General features: G+C 37.7%; 1 protein-coding gene across 1 annotated transcript; it reads right to left on the bottom strand.

Moving 5' to 3' along the window:
- Positions 1 to 297: 297 nt before the first annotated feature.
- On the bottom strand, positions 298 to 14,763 carry Grasp65 (Golgi reassembly-stacking protein 2). Its single transcript, XM_027364442.2, has 8 exons — positions 14,588 to 14,763; positions 7,492 to 7,572; positions 7,066 to 7,269; positions 6,735 to 6,952; positions 6,034 to 6,154; positions 5,122 to 5,797; positions 4,612 to 4,686; positions 298 to 4,365 (listed from the first exon to the last, which is right to left on the bottom strand). Exons 1-8 carry the CDS (start codon positions 14,648 to 14,650, stop codon positions 4,283 to 4,285), a joined length of 1,521 nt encoding a protein of 506 aa, XP_027220243.2. The 5' UTR covers positions 14,651 to 14,763; the 3' UTR covers positions 298 to 4,282.
- Positions 14,764 to 20,677: the final 5,914 nt, after the last annotated feature.

Below are 20,677 nucleotides of genomic sequence, written 5' to 3' on the forward strand. Positions count from 1 at the left end.
AGACTGATAAATCTGCATTTATTTTTTTTATCTATGCATGTCAAGTATACAAATATTTTTTGGGTTGGGCCTTGCACAATTTTAACAAACCGGCTGATAGAAACTAGCATTCAGATCTACTTAATTGAAGGTACCTTTGCAATAAAATATAAATGATAAAAGCTGACACACTTAATGGGTCCAAGAATTATAGGTGGTTATTATTACTATAGTTATAAAAATGACATCAGTTACTTGTGACAGGTCTTGTGTATACCACAAAAAACTCAAACACTAGGTAAATAATATAAATGGAGCTGATAATATAAATAAATTTAATTCCTTTCTTTACATTATTATAGATAATTTAGAAAATACTTTTGGTAACATATTAACACATTCTAGTCTGCTTTACTTAAAGAAACAAACCAAGTAATGGCAACTATATTTTTATATAAAGTAACTTGAATTTCAGAGTTACAGTTTATTGCTCAACTAATTTCTGAAGAATGAAAAATATTATACACAAACTTTCTCAAAACTTCCATTTCTAGATGTAAAATATTCAATTATTTAGATTCATCTAGTGAAAATGATATGCATAGCTATTTCTAAGCATCAAACAAATTCTATTTTTAATATAATTATGCCACAAACCTCAGTTTAACTATTAAGTAATCACTAAAGTATTTCTGTACTGTACATAAAAGCTACAAAAAAGGACAAGGGCATTACTTGAAAACCAAATTTTATTATATCCCCAATTTATTCTAAACCAAAAAGGAATTGAAATGCAATGTATATTATTCAATATATTAAACAAGATTTTTATTTCTGTATAATCTATATATAAAACAAGAAATTGTTTGTGGAGTTTAACTATTAAGGCCTGTCACACTAGGCAGGGATGATCAGCAAGCACATGGGCTGGCACAAATAGAGATGGACAAACTAACTGGTAAACAAGTAGTTTTCTCGTTGTTCTCTCACCTGTGATGTCACCTTTACTATTGCCACCCCGTTGATGAACCCACTGATCTTACCTGCTTGTGTGGGCAGGCTTTTACAGAAAAAAAGAAGATTGCAGACAGTTTTCAATTTACACAAAATAATTTAAAGGCAGTAACAAAACACCAAAACAAATATGATTTACATTGGGTTATTAGTTGAACAGAAATCATGGCAAAATACCCTTAATTTCCTAGAGGGAATGGTGCAACTTTCAAATTTGAGTGCTACAATATATAAATATTTTTTTCTAGCTTGAGGTACAGACATAGTAAAAGCTCGTCAAAATTTGACACCGTACTTTCTGTATATACACATGTTTTATATAACCAGCAACTTCAAAAGCTCAACAAGAATTTGCATGAAATTTTCAAATACAACACCTAATCTAACACCAAACTAAATATTTGCTGTAAGATGAAATATACCAGTACTTTGATGTTGCATTTTGTGAGGACTAATGCTACCAGCCACAAATATAAATAGCTTCCATAAATCATCCAAAAATGCAGAGGCAGCAATACCTCTTGAACCTTTATCAAGTTTCTGTAATCATAAGACATTAAATAATTATTAATGCTATTGGCATTTGAGATTAACTTTTTTCCGCATCAGAGTTGTATGCCTAAACTTTTGATATGGCTTTGTATGAAAATTAGTGAAAAAAGGAAAACTTTCAGGTGGAGGCTCAACCTAAGTACTTTTTTTCATAATAGTGCTACATAATTCTGAGTTGCAGGGTGATTGCTTCTGGTGACCAGTTCCTTTCCATTTCTCCAAAAATATTTCTTATGCATTTCATCAGGAGACATAATTTTAAAAGTTGAAACATTTTAGAAAATTACAAAAATCATATTACCACTCAAAGGTATGCAAATGACCTTACATAGTCATGCCAGTAGGCACTTGAAGATACAAGAAAATAATGAAAAGTTCAATAAATAATTTTTGTTTTTCTTTAACAGGTTACAGCATATGGTGTTTGACAGTACATGTAATGATAACATACAAAAATATCACTGGTTCTTCAACTGAATAGCACTGAAAATCCACTATCCTCCTTAACCCTTTGAGGAGATGCGGTCTGCTATAGTAATCACTGTTTTTCCAATTCTGCTTTATAGAGAAAATGTATCTTACCTGTTGCATTTCTTTTCTATAGAGTTATACTCAAAATATAATCATATATATTTTTGGCTGCAATGAGAATTGTGTAAACCATTAAAGCAGTTATTTCAGAAATATCTAGTTCCTCCAGATTTGGAATCAGATGATAAGTCTGTTAATAAAGGTAATATTAACTTTTAATAATGCCATTGGAAAATCATATCTGAAGTCTATAAGTATTCTATTCCGTAGTGTGCAAATCTTCACAAGCGTCAGTCTTTTGTCTATATGTATATATAGGTAACTTTTCCCAACTAAATTTACCTTTAAAATCTTCCCATTTTGCTTGAAAAATCAATCTTAGGTAATTTGGCAGTGCTTCCAACAATTTGAGTATTAAATTGTGCTTTTTCAAAAAGATATTAAATATAGGGAAGCTGCCTTGTAATGAAACAACATGATACTTCACCTATTACAACTTTTCATAAATCTGATGGCAGTGAACTGTAATTAATGCTGTTTTCACTGTAACATTCTCTCTCTCTCTCTGACTTCTATATGAATGAAACTGAATTTTTTCTCATATAGTTAGATCATTCACATAAATTGCAAAGTCTGAGATAATCATTTATATTAGTATTTTACCCTACCTCTACAACCAGTTAGTTGTAATAAATCTAAAAATTTATAAAGCTACATAAATGCTAAACAAAATTTGCTCTCCATCAGATCAAAAGGAATAAAATTGTACACTATTTCTTGTCCTCAAAGGGTTAAGTGGAGCCTTAAAGTAACTCTGTTTTGGTTCTTAAGAGATTTTTTCTACAACCTGGGTTTCATTCCAATTCCATTTACTGTAAATGGAAAAAAATTATAATACTTACATAATATATTCATATAATGAAGATCAATTAATTCTCACAGAGTCAAGGACATCTTTGAAAAGTAACCATCGTAAATTTCCTCAATTACTCTTTGGGTATGTTGCAGAATTAATAAGAAAAATAGGGATTGGTAAGGCATGTTTACTGAACTACACACAAATTTAAAGTCAAAATTAAAGTTCAAGTACCTCAATAATCATATGTTCATTTATACAAGTATTTACAAAAGAAAGTAACAGAATTTTGAGCCATACACCAAAAAGCTAACATGCACATAATCTCATTATTACTTGCATTAGTATTGAAGGATATCACATTCAGAATATTTGAGATGTTAATGATTATAAAATGAATAATCAATTTTGAAAGGTTTAACAAAAATCTTACCCATACAGGCTAGGAGCAAAATGTTTTTTCTTTGTTCAAAATAAGCTCAAAGCTAGGTAGCACTGTTTTTACATAGTTTATCAATTACTGTCTCTAAAATTTTAAATGCTCACATAGTGCCTGAACATCACATAGAGCATCTTTGTTGAAAGAATGTGCACCAAAACAACCTGTTTTAAAACAGTGTCCCTTTTCATCAAGCTGAATTCCAAAGAACACATCAAATTTAATTGCATATCAAACTTAAATTTTCCACACTATGCAAAGTTTTGTAATACATGAAAGTCTATAAGCTTCAGTTTAATGGTAACATCCTAGTGTTGAACAGTCACTGCTCATAAAACATACAGACAAAACAATTATAATGATGAAAAAAAAGCCTGAAGACTCAATGGATTACTAACAGTTATAAATTTTCAAAACATAACACCACAATGTAAAAAGTTCTAAAGTAAGAAAAAAAAAGGATACATAAATAACTATTGGTTCTCCAAATATCATGAATATAAAATATGGAATATTTTATATAATGAAACTTATCATTTCATTTTGGCAAGGAAATTCCCAAAGAGATCTTGTTTTACTTGATCTTAGCCTATTCAAATCCACCAACATTTATTCACTTTAAGAAATAAAGACTGATACAAACTTTCCAGTGTAAAAGAATTTCTGATCTGAAGATTTTACATATGTAACAGTCACTGTAAACAATTTTAAACTTGGAGCATACAACTACAGATATTTATATAGCTTTAGATTCAGAGACAGTAGTGTTATGGATACATATTTTCCATGTCTCCCTTTGTAAATTATTACAATGATGCTTTCCCTTCCTAAAGTACATACTAATGGTTAAATGTCCAATACACTTCACTTTAATAACTGCTTACATTCTAGAAAGTGGGTTGGTTAACAATCTACTGAACTGGTTGTGGCTGAGAAGTGGCAGGTGGGTTGCTAGGGATTCCTTGGAATGACTCTGGTGGCAACGTGGCACTTACTGAAAGGACAGGGGAATTTGATATTCATTAATGTCTAATTTACATTAATGTCTGCCTGCAAGTGTGACATATTGGAATTATTTATGAAATGAAATAATTATGTTAAAAATGCAAATCAGAATTTCTTTCTATTTAACCTAATGCATTAAATCCGTCACAGCTAAAACTGGTAATTGCTCGAGTTTTAGACTTTCAATGATAGCTTTAACTACACGTCCAACTGCTACATTAACAGCTTGGCTTACCTGTGATTGGGGGCATCCCAGGGAGATTAATTGGGGTAGTCACTGGCATTCCTGGGATTGATGGCATTGATGGTGCTAGTGGCCACAAGAAAAAAAAAGTCTAAATCTATAGTTCATAAAACCAAAATATAAATTACCCACTGTTGGGCTACTTTGTTGTGAATAAAAAGTGCATGTGATTACAGTCCACTGTAAAAGGCTATACATATGCAATTATAAACAGACAGAAGTGAACTAACAGTAAAAGTAATTATTGTGGCAAACAGACTGAAAAATCATGCCAAAATGTGCTAAAAAGCAGTTCTTGAAAATATTTAATGACCTAAATTGACACACATTACTGCTTTTACTTTCCTCATAAAAAATATATTCAAGATTCAATTTCATTTTTAAACAAGAATTTACTTATAGGGTACCTTGACATGCATAGTTCTTTTCAGGCAATCATATTATTTATCTACAAGTGAGTCCATTGACTTCAAAAAAGTTAAGACACACATCGATACTAACCTGCAAAAGTGGGAGGAACTGGTGGGGTGACCATAGGTGGTGATGAGAAGTACTGATTCAGAGCAGGTGGTGGTGGTTGAGGCAGAGACATGGGAGAGGTAATGCCCACACTAGGTGGTGCACCTTCAGACCCTCCTATGACTGGAGGAGCCATGACTGGGACAGTTGGGGCACCACCCATCATCAAGGGGCTTGGCTGTGGCATGGGTGAAGGCTGAAAGTTCATCGGTTGCATTGGTATCTCAGTGGAGACTTGCATTGGTGGCTGCATGGGCGTTTGGAGAGGAGATGCGATAGATGCTGGATTTGGGATGGGAGTTTCAACTGGTGCTTGGACTGGAGCATATGATGTAGTGGCAATAGGGGCCTGAGAATAAGGTGTAGGAGCTGGAACAACTGGAGAAGTGACACTTGCTGGCAGCTCAGCAGGGGGGGGAATAGGAGTTGGAGTGAATGGTGAAGGAGGTGGTATACTGGGCACAGCAGCAGTAGCAGCTGGCATGGCAGCAGTTGTAGCAGCAGTTGCTGTGGCTGTAGCATACGCTGGATTAGCTTCAGGGGCTGCTGTGAAGGCAGTGGGTGGAGGAATTGTAGATGTTGCTGTCGTTGTGCTTTCTGATAAACTCATATCACTTATACTTGATACAACTGTATCTAAACCGCTTCCAGTGGCCACCTAAAAAGAATATAAAAGTAATATGTATTATAGAATCAAATGAGAGTAATAAAAGTGTTTCTCATCTAACTTATCTTATCAATTACTGATGATCTCATATAAACACTTATCAACATTATCAGAAGACAGTTTACGAATCAATTCCAAACTACTTGACTCACCAGTGCTCAAATTATTCAAATCTAAAATTATTCAATAAGAACCTTTCACTTTTTTATGCTTAAGAAAATTCTTACCTGTAACAATGGTTCTGATGATGAAGAAACAGACTCTGGTTGAGCGGGCTGTGGTGTTTGGGATACATTACGCTGGGTAGGAATGCGATGAAGATATCCGTAGCCAATCCCACATCCCAAGCTACAAGATAAAAAAGTAAATATATATGTGGGGAGAAAATCATTATAGGAATTTGTTGTTAAATCCCTTTGCCCCTGTATGTCAAAAACAGATGGAATGCTCATTGTAATTTTAGTTAATGCATTAATGGCTCCACCAATGCTTTGTTACCAATGAGTGTTACCAAAGTGTCTATGTCTCATCTGTTTACCCTATTTACGATTCTTTATTTATACCTTTATTACCTTCATTGTTATTAGTATTTTGATAACATTATAACAAACATAATGTCAGTAATAATAATAACAGTATTTATATCAATAGCATTGGAGTGGAACTTCCACAAGTTCAAGGAATGAGGAAATCAGGTGCCCACTAACTGACTCCTTGGTGCCTGAGCACTTGTGGAGTCATCTCTGCAACAATATTCACAAAAAACTACAGAAGCAAATGAGTTCAAAAGATGAATAAAATGAAAAGCCTGCAACATATCCCACATTCAATCTACATATCATCCATCCCAACATTCTGACCATTATTAGATTTCCAACATTCTCTGAAAGTTGACTTATGATTGGGAATAAAGAAGACAGATTCTCACCTTCCAGACCCTCCCCACTGAGTATCGGGTGTGACGGTCACTTCCCGACAAGCATCTGTGTCAACATTGTACACATAGAGCTTGAGTGGTCGACCTTCATGGGCTTCAATGAGTGAGAAGAGATCCTCGCTCTCATGCAGGACTGAGTCAGCACCAATGATATAATCTGTGTAAGCCTGGAGGCCAGCAATATCAGCTGGAGAGTTTGGTTCAACTTCCTGTAAGATTGAAAAAGAGGTGCTATGTAACTTTTACAAATTAACTGGTATACAAACATACATTACCACAGGTTTCTATTTAAGCAAAACAAAGAGCTTTGTCAGTAACTTACAAGTATATGCCAAACATTCTCATTTGCTCCCTCAAAGGAACAAAATCGGATGGACACACCAAGCAGCCCCTGTCCACCCCAGAGGTTGGAAGGGGTAATAGACACTGTTCGTAGAGTTTGGGTCTTGCTGCTATAGACAGTCATCTTTAGCTCCTTCTCAATTGAGCTTTTTAAGAGTTCTTTCAGCGTATCATTGTCTTGATCCTGCAAATTAAGATATTAAACAAATTAATTTCTCATCAAACAATCTCTATCCTCAAAACCAGGATTAGGTTAATTGTGCATAGAGTAAGACATTTCAGAAGATGAAATTATTAGGCACAACCTGATATATCTAAATATTCTGATTCCATCATCAGTATCAATCTCAGATCATGGCAAGTATTAAACAACAATCTATAAGGTTGATGAATAATCTGTTCTTACCAATCTTGTGTTTCCAATAGCAACAATGAAATCAAAGAAAGCTTCTAATCCTGCTAGTTGGCCGGGAGAATTCTCTTGGACCTGGAGGAAAATAAAGATTTACAATAAACATGGTAAAAGGAATGAATCATCAATGATTCATTGATGAAAAAATCAATGATCATCAATGACAAATTGGCTTATACTTCTATGACCAACACCTAAAATGAATATGTGCTCGTAAAATAATGATTAGTACTTCCTTTACCCACTCACGATGGGATTTCCCTGCATCATACTGTGCCACGGGGAGGGCTTTGCACACAGACGGCCACTCAAAAAAATATAAGGAAATTATGATCACAAAACTTCCGGCAAGCGTAACTTTGTCAGATTCTTTAAATTTGGTTTTATTTGAAATTTATGGTATCCACTGGAAAATGCATTGCAAGATCAACTCATAAGCAGCTTTTTGAATTTCGGAAAAATAAGGGTGTAGGAAATTTCTATTGACAATGATGGTCTAAAATAATACCTGTCCAGGTATCCAAAAAAAATCTAGAGGCAATGTTAAAATTGGCCAACAATGTGGTCTTTGTACAGAGTTGAAATGGCTATTGCACCTGGCCTTTAGTACTGTCTAAGATATTCATTTCTGATGTGCCTCTAAATCAGTCAATTCAAAAGAGCATTTTCATATCTTGGAAAAGTTACAAAGATGCAGTTTATTTCTGACAAAATAAGTGAATAAATAAATAAATATAAAAAAATTGCACCAATTTCAAAATTGGCTCATGACTCAACCTTGGTATAGAGTTGAAATAACAGAATATCATGTATATATTTCTAGGAAACTAGCAAGCTGTGGACAGCACTGCAGACCATTAAACTAATATATAATAGTAATTGGCAATAATAATAATAAAAATGGCAGTATCTCTTCAATTACTCCAGTCTGGGATAAAAAAGCTCACAAATATTTAGCAGACAGAATTTGGGGCAGTCCCAATCATGCATGACGTGGTTAACTGTCACCGGGCATTTGAAGACGATTCATGATAACATGATCAAACATCAACTGAGTAGCTACTCCAAGAGGGGGTAATCAAAGTAAGACCTTCCCCAGACAGGGAAGAACATACTATCATTCTGGGATAACTGCTCAAATACAAAGTTTCTTAACCCCTATGATCTGAGTGATGTGACTGTCTTGTCATGGATAAACTTAGATTGAGGGTCAGGTGATGTAAACATGCTGCTAAAATGGCCATGGGCTGGGTGACGCAAACTTGCCATCATGGGTGAAGGCCAGGGTGTAAGAAAAGACTCGCCACAAGTGCACAAACCTCTTAGAGTGTGATTAGGCTCATTTGGCATTTAGCATGGGACTTTAGCAGTATTCATATTAATAAACAAGTGTGGAATGTAATAATGTATGCAGGCTGTGAATGGAAGAGAGCAGGCTCTAAGAAGGATGCCATTATCATGCTTATATTCCTGGCCACTGTGACAGACAGCGCTGGTTATATTACATAAAATTGAAAATTATGAAAAAAATTGATATATGACAAATAACAAAATGTTACATATTTTTTTCCCCACTTGCACTGAGTTATTAACTACTTAGAGAGATAATATGAAGTCTGTGCAAGGAAAATAATCTATTACCATCTGGATAAAGCAAATCAAAAGACAAATATGAACATTGGAAAATGGCTGAAGAGCTAAAATAGTTTACACAAAAACATTTTGCAAACTGGAGGCACAATCATGTCACCGCTCACTAGTATTTGCACATGCCCAGCCTACACACTGCACGCCCAGGAGAGTGGCCACTTACGAAATTCACTGCCCGTTTTTTCAGCCATGTGATTGCTGTGATATTACCAGATCCAACAAGTTAATTAATGGGCCAAGACATTGAAGAATGTGCTAAAAAGAATTACATACACAACTTAGTGTTCTATGCAAGTGGCTAAAAGGAAATCCAATTGCAACAAGCAATTGTGAAAGAATAAGGGCTGAATCAGATACTATCCCTCATCTAGCTTGATTCTTAGTAACTGAATAAAGATAAGCATGCATGAGTTCTCATTACGTCTCGTTCAAACTTAAGCCTGGTATGCATGCACTCTAAATGGCAATAGGCTAAGCCATATGCAATTCAATAAATTATAGAACTATAAACTTTTTGTTTCCTTCCTTCTCAATATCTTCATATTTTTCTCATCAAAATGCAGATAAGCACAAAAGTAACAGTAAAACAGACTGAATTTTCTGATCACAGTTTCAGATTTAAAGATTCGCACTGCCTATTGTTACGGCAGCCGTAAGCAGCACCAACTGCGCTAATGCAACAGCAGTGCCTTTTGAGCATGTGTGTACTGTTTGGGTTTTGGTTTTACATTCTACAAAAATGGCGGGTGATGCGAATAACCTAACCTAATCTAATCTAATCTAACCAGTTATGTTAGGTTATGTTGGTTATGTTAGGTTAGGTTTGATTGGGTTGGTTAGGTTCTGTTAGGTTGGTTAGGTTAGATTATGTTATGTTGTTATGTTATGTTATGTTATGTTATGTTATGTTATGTTATGTTATGTTTGTTATATTAGATTAGGTTGGTTAGGATATGTTAGGTTGGTTAATTTGGTTAGGTTAGGTTAATTTAGGTTGGAAATGGGAAAAGGCCTCATCAAATGTAAGTAATTGTCAAAGTGACCAGATTATGCGCTTACGCAGTGGACTGCCGTAACTCTAGAATATGGATAAGCGAATACGGATGCTGTAACACTATCCTGTGCCTTAAAGATTTGTGACAAGTTTGAACGGAGGAAAAGAACACAAACCATTCATTATTCATATAGTCATATGATACAACATTAACCCAATAACAATGGGTGTCCCATATATGAGACACCTGAAAAAATAAACATTACTGGGCGTCCCCCCAGTGTGGCGCTGTATCGGGGCTCAAGCCCTGACGCAGCAGTGGGCCATGGCTGGCGGGTGGACAGACTCCGGGGAAGCACCGCCTGCCAATTTTGTAGCCGCCCAGAATCTTTTATTTTTGGCTTCAAAATATACCGGCGAGAATGGGTTAACCTACTGAAGCCAGAAATGGCCTGTATATACATGCCATGTCCAATGTGATTTTCGTTTATTTATTGTTTACCAATAGATGCTCTAAGACTGTTTAGTCAACTATAAGTCCTTTCTAGCTCACATGTTTACCTTCAATTTGTATTAGTACTCTAATAATCTTATAATTGACATGATACAAATATTACAAATGACAGTATGGGTCTTAGCATTGGGAAGAACTGTCCAAAAACCTAAAAGTAAGGGGAAACCAGATGAGGTCACGTAGGCCTACTAATTGACATTGGGTCTGACCACTTTCAGAGCCATCTATGTGTAAGCAAAATTTACAAAACAGAACAACAGTTGGTATTACATGCTCCATGCAGCAATGGGTTAAACTTGACCATAAGGATATGAAATGCAATATGACTGTCAATTTTTGGTTAAAATTCTTCCAATTCTGGTATACATATGAGAATTACACATATTGGAGCTGTGGAAGACTAATTAACCTCTCTCAAAGCAATTTTTATTTCATACTATAAGTCAACTCTGTTCACTGAATTCATATTTGAAAAAGGAAGCTATATATTAATATTTGTATGTAATTGCGCAATTTTAATAATTCTTGATGCAAAATGATTGTCCAGTTCGTATCTACTAACTGAGGCTAGGTCATGCATTATTTCCACCAAATACATTTTTTACTGAAAAATTAAAGGCGATCTTTTTACAAAAAAGGTAACTGAAACATTATCGTTTCAGATAGATTTACATAAATGCTACAGTTGGTACTCCTATTTGTTGACTAACTTTGGTCAGAAGAAAACTGCAGTACTATTCACTATAAGGAAGCCATTACATAATTTTCAAATTCTATCATCTCGCTCGTTTTTTTTTTCTAGCGAAAAAATTATGCAGTTTTTTAAAATCAAATTTCTTGTACTCAAGCATCACATATCCATGCACATTGTGTAAAAAAAATTTTTGACCTTGCTAAAAAACTAAAGCGAGGAGGACTGGAATTTTGTGCCTGTACCGATGACTCTTTCCCTTAACTCAATTCTGAATGTCAGAACTGAATACCTGAATTTAGTCTATGATAGTGCCATTCAATAGATTTTTTACCAGACACAACCCTTGGTAAATAAATTTCCCTATGAGAGCTCGTTCTTATGCAAAGCATCATAATTTCCTCATATATTACATAATGAAATTGACACTTCCCTCACTACTATCCCATATATATTTGGGGGAAAATGAAAATCTGCAGCATCAACTTTCAATACAAAAGGCTTTATAGTAATTCATTACTCCAGTGCCACCACAGATGCCATGTGCATACATGCAATGTCCACTGTGAGTGTAGTTTCTTAAATGTCTTTACACAGAGATGGTTCCACAAATATTAACTTACTAGTGAGCTAATACTAGTACAATCTCACATGTTTACCCTTTTCCTTGATTTTTGGAAATATTTTCTTGTATCTTATATTGCTGTTTGTAATGTCAATTACATCATAATCATTATAATGTCTATAATATAATGATAGCATCAGCAATTTTTTTTTTTTTCAAAACTCTAAGACTCGTGACATCAGGTATGTGAAGTATTCATACACAAAATTTTAAAAGAAATTAAAACATTAATATTAATATATTAATATATTAATGTGATGACAACAGGAAAAGCTAGAGAAAATAATAATCTGTTTATTTGACACACAGCCTTTTAACTTTCTGGTTCATTAGCCAACAAGGCCTCTGAGTGTGGGAAAAAGAGGGAAGTCAGCCTTTTATCTATTCACTTCATTAGCTAAGGAGCTTTAATTTTGTTTGATTAAGTGTTTAAATAGTGAATAACATAATTTCATTTGTTTAGCTAAAACATTTAGTTCTTATTCTGAATTTTTCCTTTCCATACATGGGATTTCCTGCACAAATTGAAAATAAAGAAAAGAAGACACAGAAATGTTTGACTCAAGGACAGTGACCAAATTTTTCCATCTCAATTATTGTTCATAATGCACTATCAAGTCCTACACTGACTGCAAAACTCATTACTGTGATATGTCAATTAGTGTGGTGGTACACATTATCAATGAAGATTTAGCAGTTGATGGAATAAGGAAGTTATGAATAATAAAAATATTCTTCAAAGACAATTCATTTTCAGATCACTGGAATTAGAATCACATAACATTCTCATTTCATATCCGTAATTTGCCTTGTCTCATTTTAGTGAGCCTTATCTATTCCTTACACAATATTGTAATAAGAAACATGGTTGAGATAGGTAGTCCAGATATATTTTCTCTGACATTGCAGGAATATACTGGCTGATTTGCTAATCAAAATGTATTTCTAAGATGATGGTTATCTTCTGTGTATACATGTGACCACTTTGGTAAATTTACAGTGGATAAAAATCCGGGTTATAGCAAAAAAAAGTGTATGGAATTACCTTGATGTAAACTAAGACACTTTACATTCATGGCATAAAGTGCACAAATTGAAAATAAAGGAGGTACATGAGAGAGAAGAGAGAAGATTGACCCATCTTTTTCCAGTTCTTTGCCATGTTTATACCATGAATGTAAACAATACTATGACCACTTAACTCATTCATGGATCACTATGCACTTGTGAAGACAATTAGTTAGTAAATTTCAAAGTCTGATATAATGCATTCCCCTATTTCTACTAAACCTTTTTTTTCCCATGTTTTGATAGCTTTACTCTATTTTCTACATAAACCTAACGTGCATCTGCACTTTCCACCGGGACTTTCAAGAGCTCGTGACCCCCATTTTTTAACAAAACAGCGGTGAGGAATGCTTCATTTTCAGTGTTGCATCCATTCGGGGTCCTTTGTAAAACAATATAATGGCCATGCAGAAGAAATAGACCATAGTACCTATCACAGCTTGATATTTGAGCCAGTAAAGTGCCCTAAAAAGCTGGAAAAAGTGATTGGAAACCAAGCCATCCAGAAAATAGACAGAAACAAAGTAAAGTTTAGTATCTTGAGATATAAAGGTGTTTGGTTTATTATTTATGGTATGTATGTTGCTCAATCTTGCCGTAAATACCGAAGTGAAGAGAATGATTCCCATGGGGTGTTGGGGGGGCAGAGCCTTCCATCAACCCTCCCACTGGACAGTGCCTGAAGGGCACGCCTAGTCATGGCAATTTAGATTGTTAAATAAAGTTTGTGACATGGAATCAGGTTGTTTTATTGGTCAGGACATATAGAATGGTGTGAATTCCCATAGATTTACCAAATAGCGGATTGGATTCCCATAGTTTTTTTAAAGTTGGCATGTTGGTCTGTAAACATTCAAAGATATCTGACACATCCATAGAGTTTTATTAGCCAATTTTGAGCATTTAAGGTGCTGGTTTTAGGCATTTCTGTTATCAATTTCAGCTTGTTTTACCGCATAATTCCCTGATATACTTCAAGCCCTCCTCTGATATAAAGACTTAAAACATCATGATTGACGGCTGTGATTGCTTCAGAAATGATCATCAGATTTGTTCTCATCACACGAGAATAAATCTGATGTATATATTGTCTGGGAAGTCCCGATTGTCATAAATAGTAATATAACCAATGCTTTACCATTCATTCTTCTTGTATTATTTATCTTTAAAACAATTTCACAGAAAGACAGCCATAATGACATTTGCTTGCCTAATAACTCTCTTTTCTAAATTTCCCTATGAATACAATCACCGAAGCAAAATCAAACTGGTATATTTTCCTTCCCTTGGAACCCTAATCACAAACTCTGCAATTTCCTCTTCAGACGTCCATATGACAGATGAAGTCTTGCCAAACTCTGCCCCTTTAACCATAACTAAAATCGCAAGCTTGTTAAAACCCTTTTACCCTCATCCTAATGATACTAAGCAACGACCTAACAACACCCGAGCAACAGACAGAATAGAGGTTAATAAACAGATCCTAATCTTCTCCGGCATAAAGCGGACGTTCTTGCTTTTCTTGCATTCTATCCTCCTTTATCTCACCCTCAGCACATGGTATCCTTCCATGCCACCGCCAGGGATCTCCACGCTGTGTGATCCTCCCATGGTGAATATATCCTCCTCAGAGAGACGATATGTCACCCGAGCCACGAATTTTTTTGACAAGCGACCCCGACCTCAGCCCAAACAGACGTGGCACCGAGGATTGTGGGAAACAGCTGATGCGGGGGAGGCGATTTCACGGAGGATTGTGTGTATTTTAATAGTTCTGGGGAACTTTTTGAATAATAAACAGGCCTGTATTGAGAAAAATGAAAATATAGAACCAGTGATGGTATTTTTGGGTAAAAGAAATTGGAAATAATACGTTTTTTAACTTTTTGTTCCTCCGTTTTACGTTCTGTATGACGACGTACGGGTGCCGTAGGGCTGTCGACGTATTTCTTGTTTGCGTCATGTAGAGTACACTGACACATATTTTGTTATGGTTTTCCTATAAGTCCAAATGATTAACTGAGGAATTTATAATCTTGCATGTCTTATTCTTTTCCTCTGTGTTTTCCCGGTGATATAACATCTCCCCAACTGTGTGTCGTTTGAACACCAATTGCAAAATAAAACTAATCAAGTACTTAACACAAAGTGTGCGTATGTGTGAGTGGGTGGGGGGTGGGGGGCGTGCGTATGTGTGCGCAAGTGAGTTCGCGTGTCTGATATTAAACACTGGCTGTATTATCCAGCAAGAACGTACTGTCTCCCTCCCTTAGTAAGGCTCGGTGAGTCGATATATATATATATATATATATATATATATATATATATATATATATATATATATATATATATATATATATATATGTGTGTGTGTGTGTGTGTGTGTGTGTGTGTGTGTGTGTGTGTGTGTGTGTGTGTGTGTGTGTGTGTGTGTGTGTGTGTGTGTGTGTGTGTGTGTGGGTGCGTGCGTGCGTGCGTGCGTGTGTGTGTGTGTGTGAGACATTAAGTCGCCAAGGAAAAACAGCTATGCTAAAGCTGGCAATAAGTGTCTGAAATATATGGATCTCATTTCCTGTAATGTTCATGCTTGTATTTGTTCACCATTTAAGAGAATGTGAATATCCGTACTACTTGTGTTATATTTACAACGTCAATTATCATAAGGATACTACCATTACAGAATTGTATCCCTGGGCAGTATCGATTGACTTCCGTGGTTGATATGAAGAAAAAAATAAAATTTAAAGGCAATGCGCACAAAGTAACCCTTAACTCGTCCAGAAATGGTAGATTTATATCTTCTCAATAAATGCTACAAGAACTTCTCTCTCGACAATATCACAATGTCTATGCATAAGTTCTTTGTTAAATTCAAATACAAAAATGAAATTGACTACCAATGGCAGTTTTTACATAATTTGCATGTCATACATTTTGCAGCCATTACGACTAACAAATCTACTACACCCGGTAATGGTGGATTTGCGTATGACATTATCCAATTCCTCGCAAAATTAAACTGAAAGGGAAGAAATCACCCTTTTGATCTTGCAACTTCACCTGTGCTACAGACATTTCCCCATTACGACTTGAACGGTCCGACGAACACTGACCACTTCCTCTGACATTCTGTCTCGCTAAAATCTGTGAAAGAATTATCGCCCACTCCACCAGATCAAAGAACCAGGTCCATCCATCTATCTTTGGCTTCCAAAAAAGGAAAAGAACACGTCTAACAGTATTTACACGAAAGTAACAGTCTTCATAGATTTCATGGGAACTTTCGACAGAACCTCCCCCAACTGCAATCCTCCATGGATTAACTCTTAGGAATTAAGTACAAACCTTTGCTAAGTATAAAGGTTTATCTATCTTTAAGGAGAGCAAAAGTATGGTACCAAGGCACCTGCAGTGCTCATGGTGAATTAAGGCGCGGTTCACCTGGTCTTGTGTAGCGCAGGTCTGGCCGAAAGCGCGGCTCTCTGGGCCGAATCGCATCACCGTGGGGCGAAATCTGGGGTACTGAGGGGAGCCAACGATAACCCGAACGAGAGCGTCTTTTCCCTCGGGTATCCGGGCTTTCCAGGGTGCAATTTCATGTTGTCAGTAATTCGCCTAAAGAAATTATCAATATTAGAGAATTTACCTAAAGCATTTAGAGTTAACAATCACAAAATTTGTTTTTAAAATGTGTAGATGGAATTCTCTATCTCCCTCATGGCATCCCCACTTGCGCTCTACGATGCCTCCACTGATTCTCATGGATCCACAAGGACTGATGTACTAATGCCTGGCACTGGTCATAAAGAAAGTGTGCGAATATCAAACAATACAAGCACAAGTGATGCCGAGTCAGTAACTATGTTATATCCCAGTAAAACGGTTGAGTATAGCAGCGACACCTAAGTATTCGTTACAGCCAGGGTATACCTGGCCCAGAATACATGGCAACTAGAAATATACTTCACCGAATTTCTAGACTACCAGAGAAGGGTAGTCTAGATGTGAGAAGCTGAAAAAGTGGACATGGTACCATCTGGCATCACGGAGACTTGCGATATATGGACCAAACCTAGAAAGTCTATAACGGACTGTTTCAGAGAAAGAAGGTCACACTGGGTCAGATATGCATAGCATATTAAACACTATGCAATATGTAAAGGTTTCAGGTTTGGAGGTAAAGGCAGTTTTGCATTGCCAGTGCAAAATATGCAATCAGCCCAAGTCGCATAATCTAGCCCATTATTTAGCTGAACGGAAGCTGCATCCTGTCTATCAGACCCTGTCTAGAAAATGGCACATTCTTATATTATTTTTTACTGACGCTACTTGTGTCTTTGATATGATTAGTCATAATTTATTCATTTTTATTATTTTACCTATCAGATGATATGTCAATACTATAAGCACAATGTCTCAGCACTTCAGGCATATAGAATTGATGATACACTGATAGCCTTCAACAGAGATAGAAGCACAGTCAGTTTGGATAGATGCTATGGTATTTTACCCCGACTTTTTGCTGGGTATGTACATTGTATTGTAAATAAATCATAACCACATCCTGGAGGGACCGGCCCGTTGATAAATAATATCTCATCCGTAGAGACAAGCGCCGAGGGTTGGTATACTATACGTAAAACAACCCTCACGTAACGTACAATACCGGATCGACAAAATATTATTCAATGAGAAAGCATGGCTTTATTCACACACCTGTATGGCGAACCGGAACGTGGCCAACGCGGACCGTTACGAACAGTTGGCGGGAGTATTCTAATGGACCGGGCAGTTGCGGATCTGTTTTGATACATATTTGAGAGTGCGACCATGGTTCCGCCACCTACCGGCACCAGCGTAGCCCTTGCCGTAAAGCGCGGGTCACCTAGCCTTTTTTACGTCTAGAACCTGACTTGTGTACGAGCAAGGTCTATATAAGTACAGGTCTCGTCACTAAGCGACTCAAATTCGTCCGTTTCGCGCATGACGTTACTTGGCGTAAAAGCCTGGGGGTTCGACGCTAATTGTGTGGTCATTTTTGGATGTGTTATAGAGCCGTAAAGATCTCCCTCTCTCCATTTTCGCTCACTTGACTGACTGGTGCGCGCAAAGCTTCAATGCCCAGTAGTTGTTCAGAGGTTCGTTGCCAGACTTAGTGCTTCAACTGCGAAAAGCACCGCCATAATAGACCTCACCTCTCGCCAAAATAACATTGCTCATAGTATTTCTCGTTTGAGCAACATTGAACACAAAGACATTCTGTTTCACCGTAGTTTCGTGTTTCATGTCGTTTTTATTATTTATTTACTGATTCAAAATAATTAACGCTAGTCTGTTGGGCCGTCGATGCGAGAGTAGATAAAATCAGCCATTCCTGTTGAATCAAATTTGAACATGTGTATACATACACACAACATGTGTGTATCATTGTGGATCTAACGCCGACGGGGGCATGTAGCCGCTTCCACCCTTTGCTTGTACCTAACAGGGTCCCTCATGGCAAGCTGCCAGGCAGGGACTCGGCCCATCTCAAGCTTCTCACAACAGGTTTGATCAATCTGCCCAAGCCACTTCCTAGGTCATCCTACAGGCCTCCTCCACCTAGGGCTTTCTCGAACAGACACAACCTGGTGAGCAGGATCATCCTGAGGGAAACAAGCCAGGTACCTGTATAGCCAGAGTTGGCGATCACGGATTGTGCAGGTCATAGGTCCTATGCCAGTCTCACTGTGCAACCGTTGGTTTGACACGTGGTCCCGCCAACAGTACCTCATGATCCAGCGCAAGGACTGATTGCAAAAGGCATCAGACGTGATTCCAAGGTGGAGGATAATGTCCAGGATTCACTACCATATAGCAAAACTGTCATTATCAGGGCCTTGAAGACGTGTAGCTTGTTCCTTCTGCACAGGTACCGGCATCTCCAAATACTCTTGTCGAGAGAGTTCATGACCCCTGCTGCCAGGACAATCCGTCTGCTGACTTCCTGGTCTGACAGCCCAGGGTTATGAACTACACTACCAAGGTATGTAAAGCTCTTTGTGACCAGTGTCCTTGCCACAAGCACTTACCAACTGAACAGTTTCTCCTAACAAGTCCCCAAAGTCCTGGACCTCTGGACCCAAGGGCTTCACTTCATTACTAAATGCATCAAAAGCCAGCACTAAGGATTCCAAAGACAAAGAATAGCAACATCAGCAAAGTCAAGGTCGGTAACCTTGATATTGCCCAGAGTTGCTCCACAATGACTTTGAACAGTAGCTCTGCCCAGTGTTCAGTCCATGCAAGTGTTGAAAAGTGTTGGTGCAAGGACACAGCCTTGCCTCACTCCTGAACAGGAAAGAAGCATGACAGGTCCCCACCACACTTTACAGCACTTTCAGTACCAGTACACAGACTTGCTATTAGTCCAATAATCCTTGTTGAAATACCTCTCAGTCTCAGGACCTCCCAGAGTGATTCCTGATGCACCATATTGAACGCCTTCTTGGAGTCGATATAGGCTGCAAGCAGCCCACACCCAATCTCACGGTGGTTGCTGCAGTCCCATCGGTCCCCCTTCCCCTTCCAGAGAGGGATGACCACACCCCGCAACAGGTCAGGTGGAACGGTACTGGACTGCCAGATGGCAGCCAGGACAGCATGCAGCCCATGTGCCATAGGTTCACCACCAGCCTTTAACAGTTCAGCTGGGATACCGTATATACCCGCTGATTTACCACTCTCCAGCTTGGAGATCACCTCCTAACTTCGGTTAGGAAGGGAGCATCCTCACTGATGGGTGGGTCCGGCAACGGAATTTCGGCACTACCCGCATCTTAGTTAACTGTTGATGGGTCAACCTGGTACAACTGCTCAATGCTCCCGCACCGCAGCAGGATCTGAGACGATCTGGCCACTTACTAAGCGAACTGCTGTCACCTGTGAAGAGGGCTTGGAGTTCAGCTTCCTCAGGACTTGGTATGCAGAATGAAGGTCATTTACTATAAAATGGCCTTCTACCTCCTCTGCAAGATTTCTAATAAACTGTTCCTTGTCCCTTCTTAACAGTGACTGAGTTCTGCACACCTGTCAGACGAGCCACAAGACAAGCATCTGTGGCATCCAGTGTCTCCTACAAGATAAAAATTTCATCTTGCTCTCGGGCGTTCACCAATCGTTTCTTGAGCTGCATCAAGCATTTCGCGCTTGAAGGTGTCCCACAAAAGTATAGGGTCCGTCAGATTGTCGAGCGCTGCGAAACGACCAGAGACTGCCTCAGCAAACCCCCGGGCACACTCCCCCTTCCTCAGCCTGTCCAAGTGAATCAACCTGGGGTGATCAATGGAGCACCGGGGCATTTTGAAATGGACCCAGAAGGTAGTTACAACCAATCTATGGTCAATACCACCGAACTCAGCACTCCTATACACCCTGCAATTTTGGAGGATCCTCCAACGAGTGCTAACGGGTATGTGGTCGATCTCCTTGGCTGCATTACCCGCATGGCTGTACCACATCCAGCAACGTGGGTCTGGGCGCTGGTACCAGGAGCCAGAAATCCTCAATTTCTGGGACCTAGCAAATTCCCAGAAGACGCCCCGGGCTATTCTCGCTGCCGGCATCAGCTCCCACAGACATCTCATAGCCAGCTCGATC

The sequence above is a fragment of the Penaeus vannamei genome, chromosome 13, assembly GCF_042767895.1.
Source record: "Penaeus vannamei isolate JL-2024 chromosome 13, ASM4276789v1, whole genome shotgun sequence".
Taxonomy (NCBI): domain Eukaryota; kingdom Metazoa; phylum Arthropoda; class Malacostraca; order Decapoda; family Penaeidae; genus Penaeus; species Penaeus vannamei.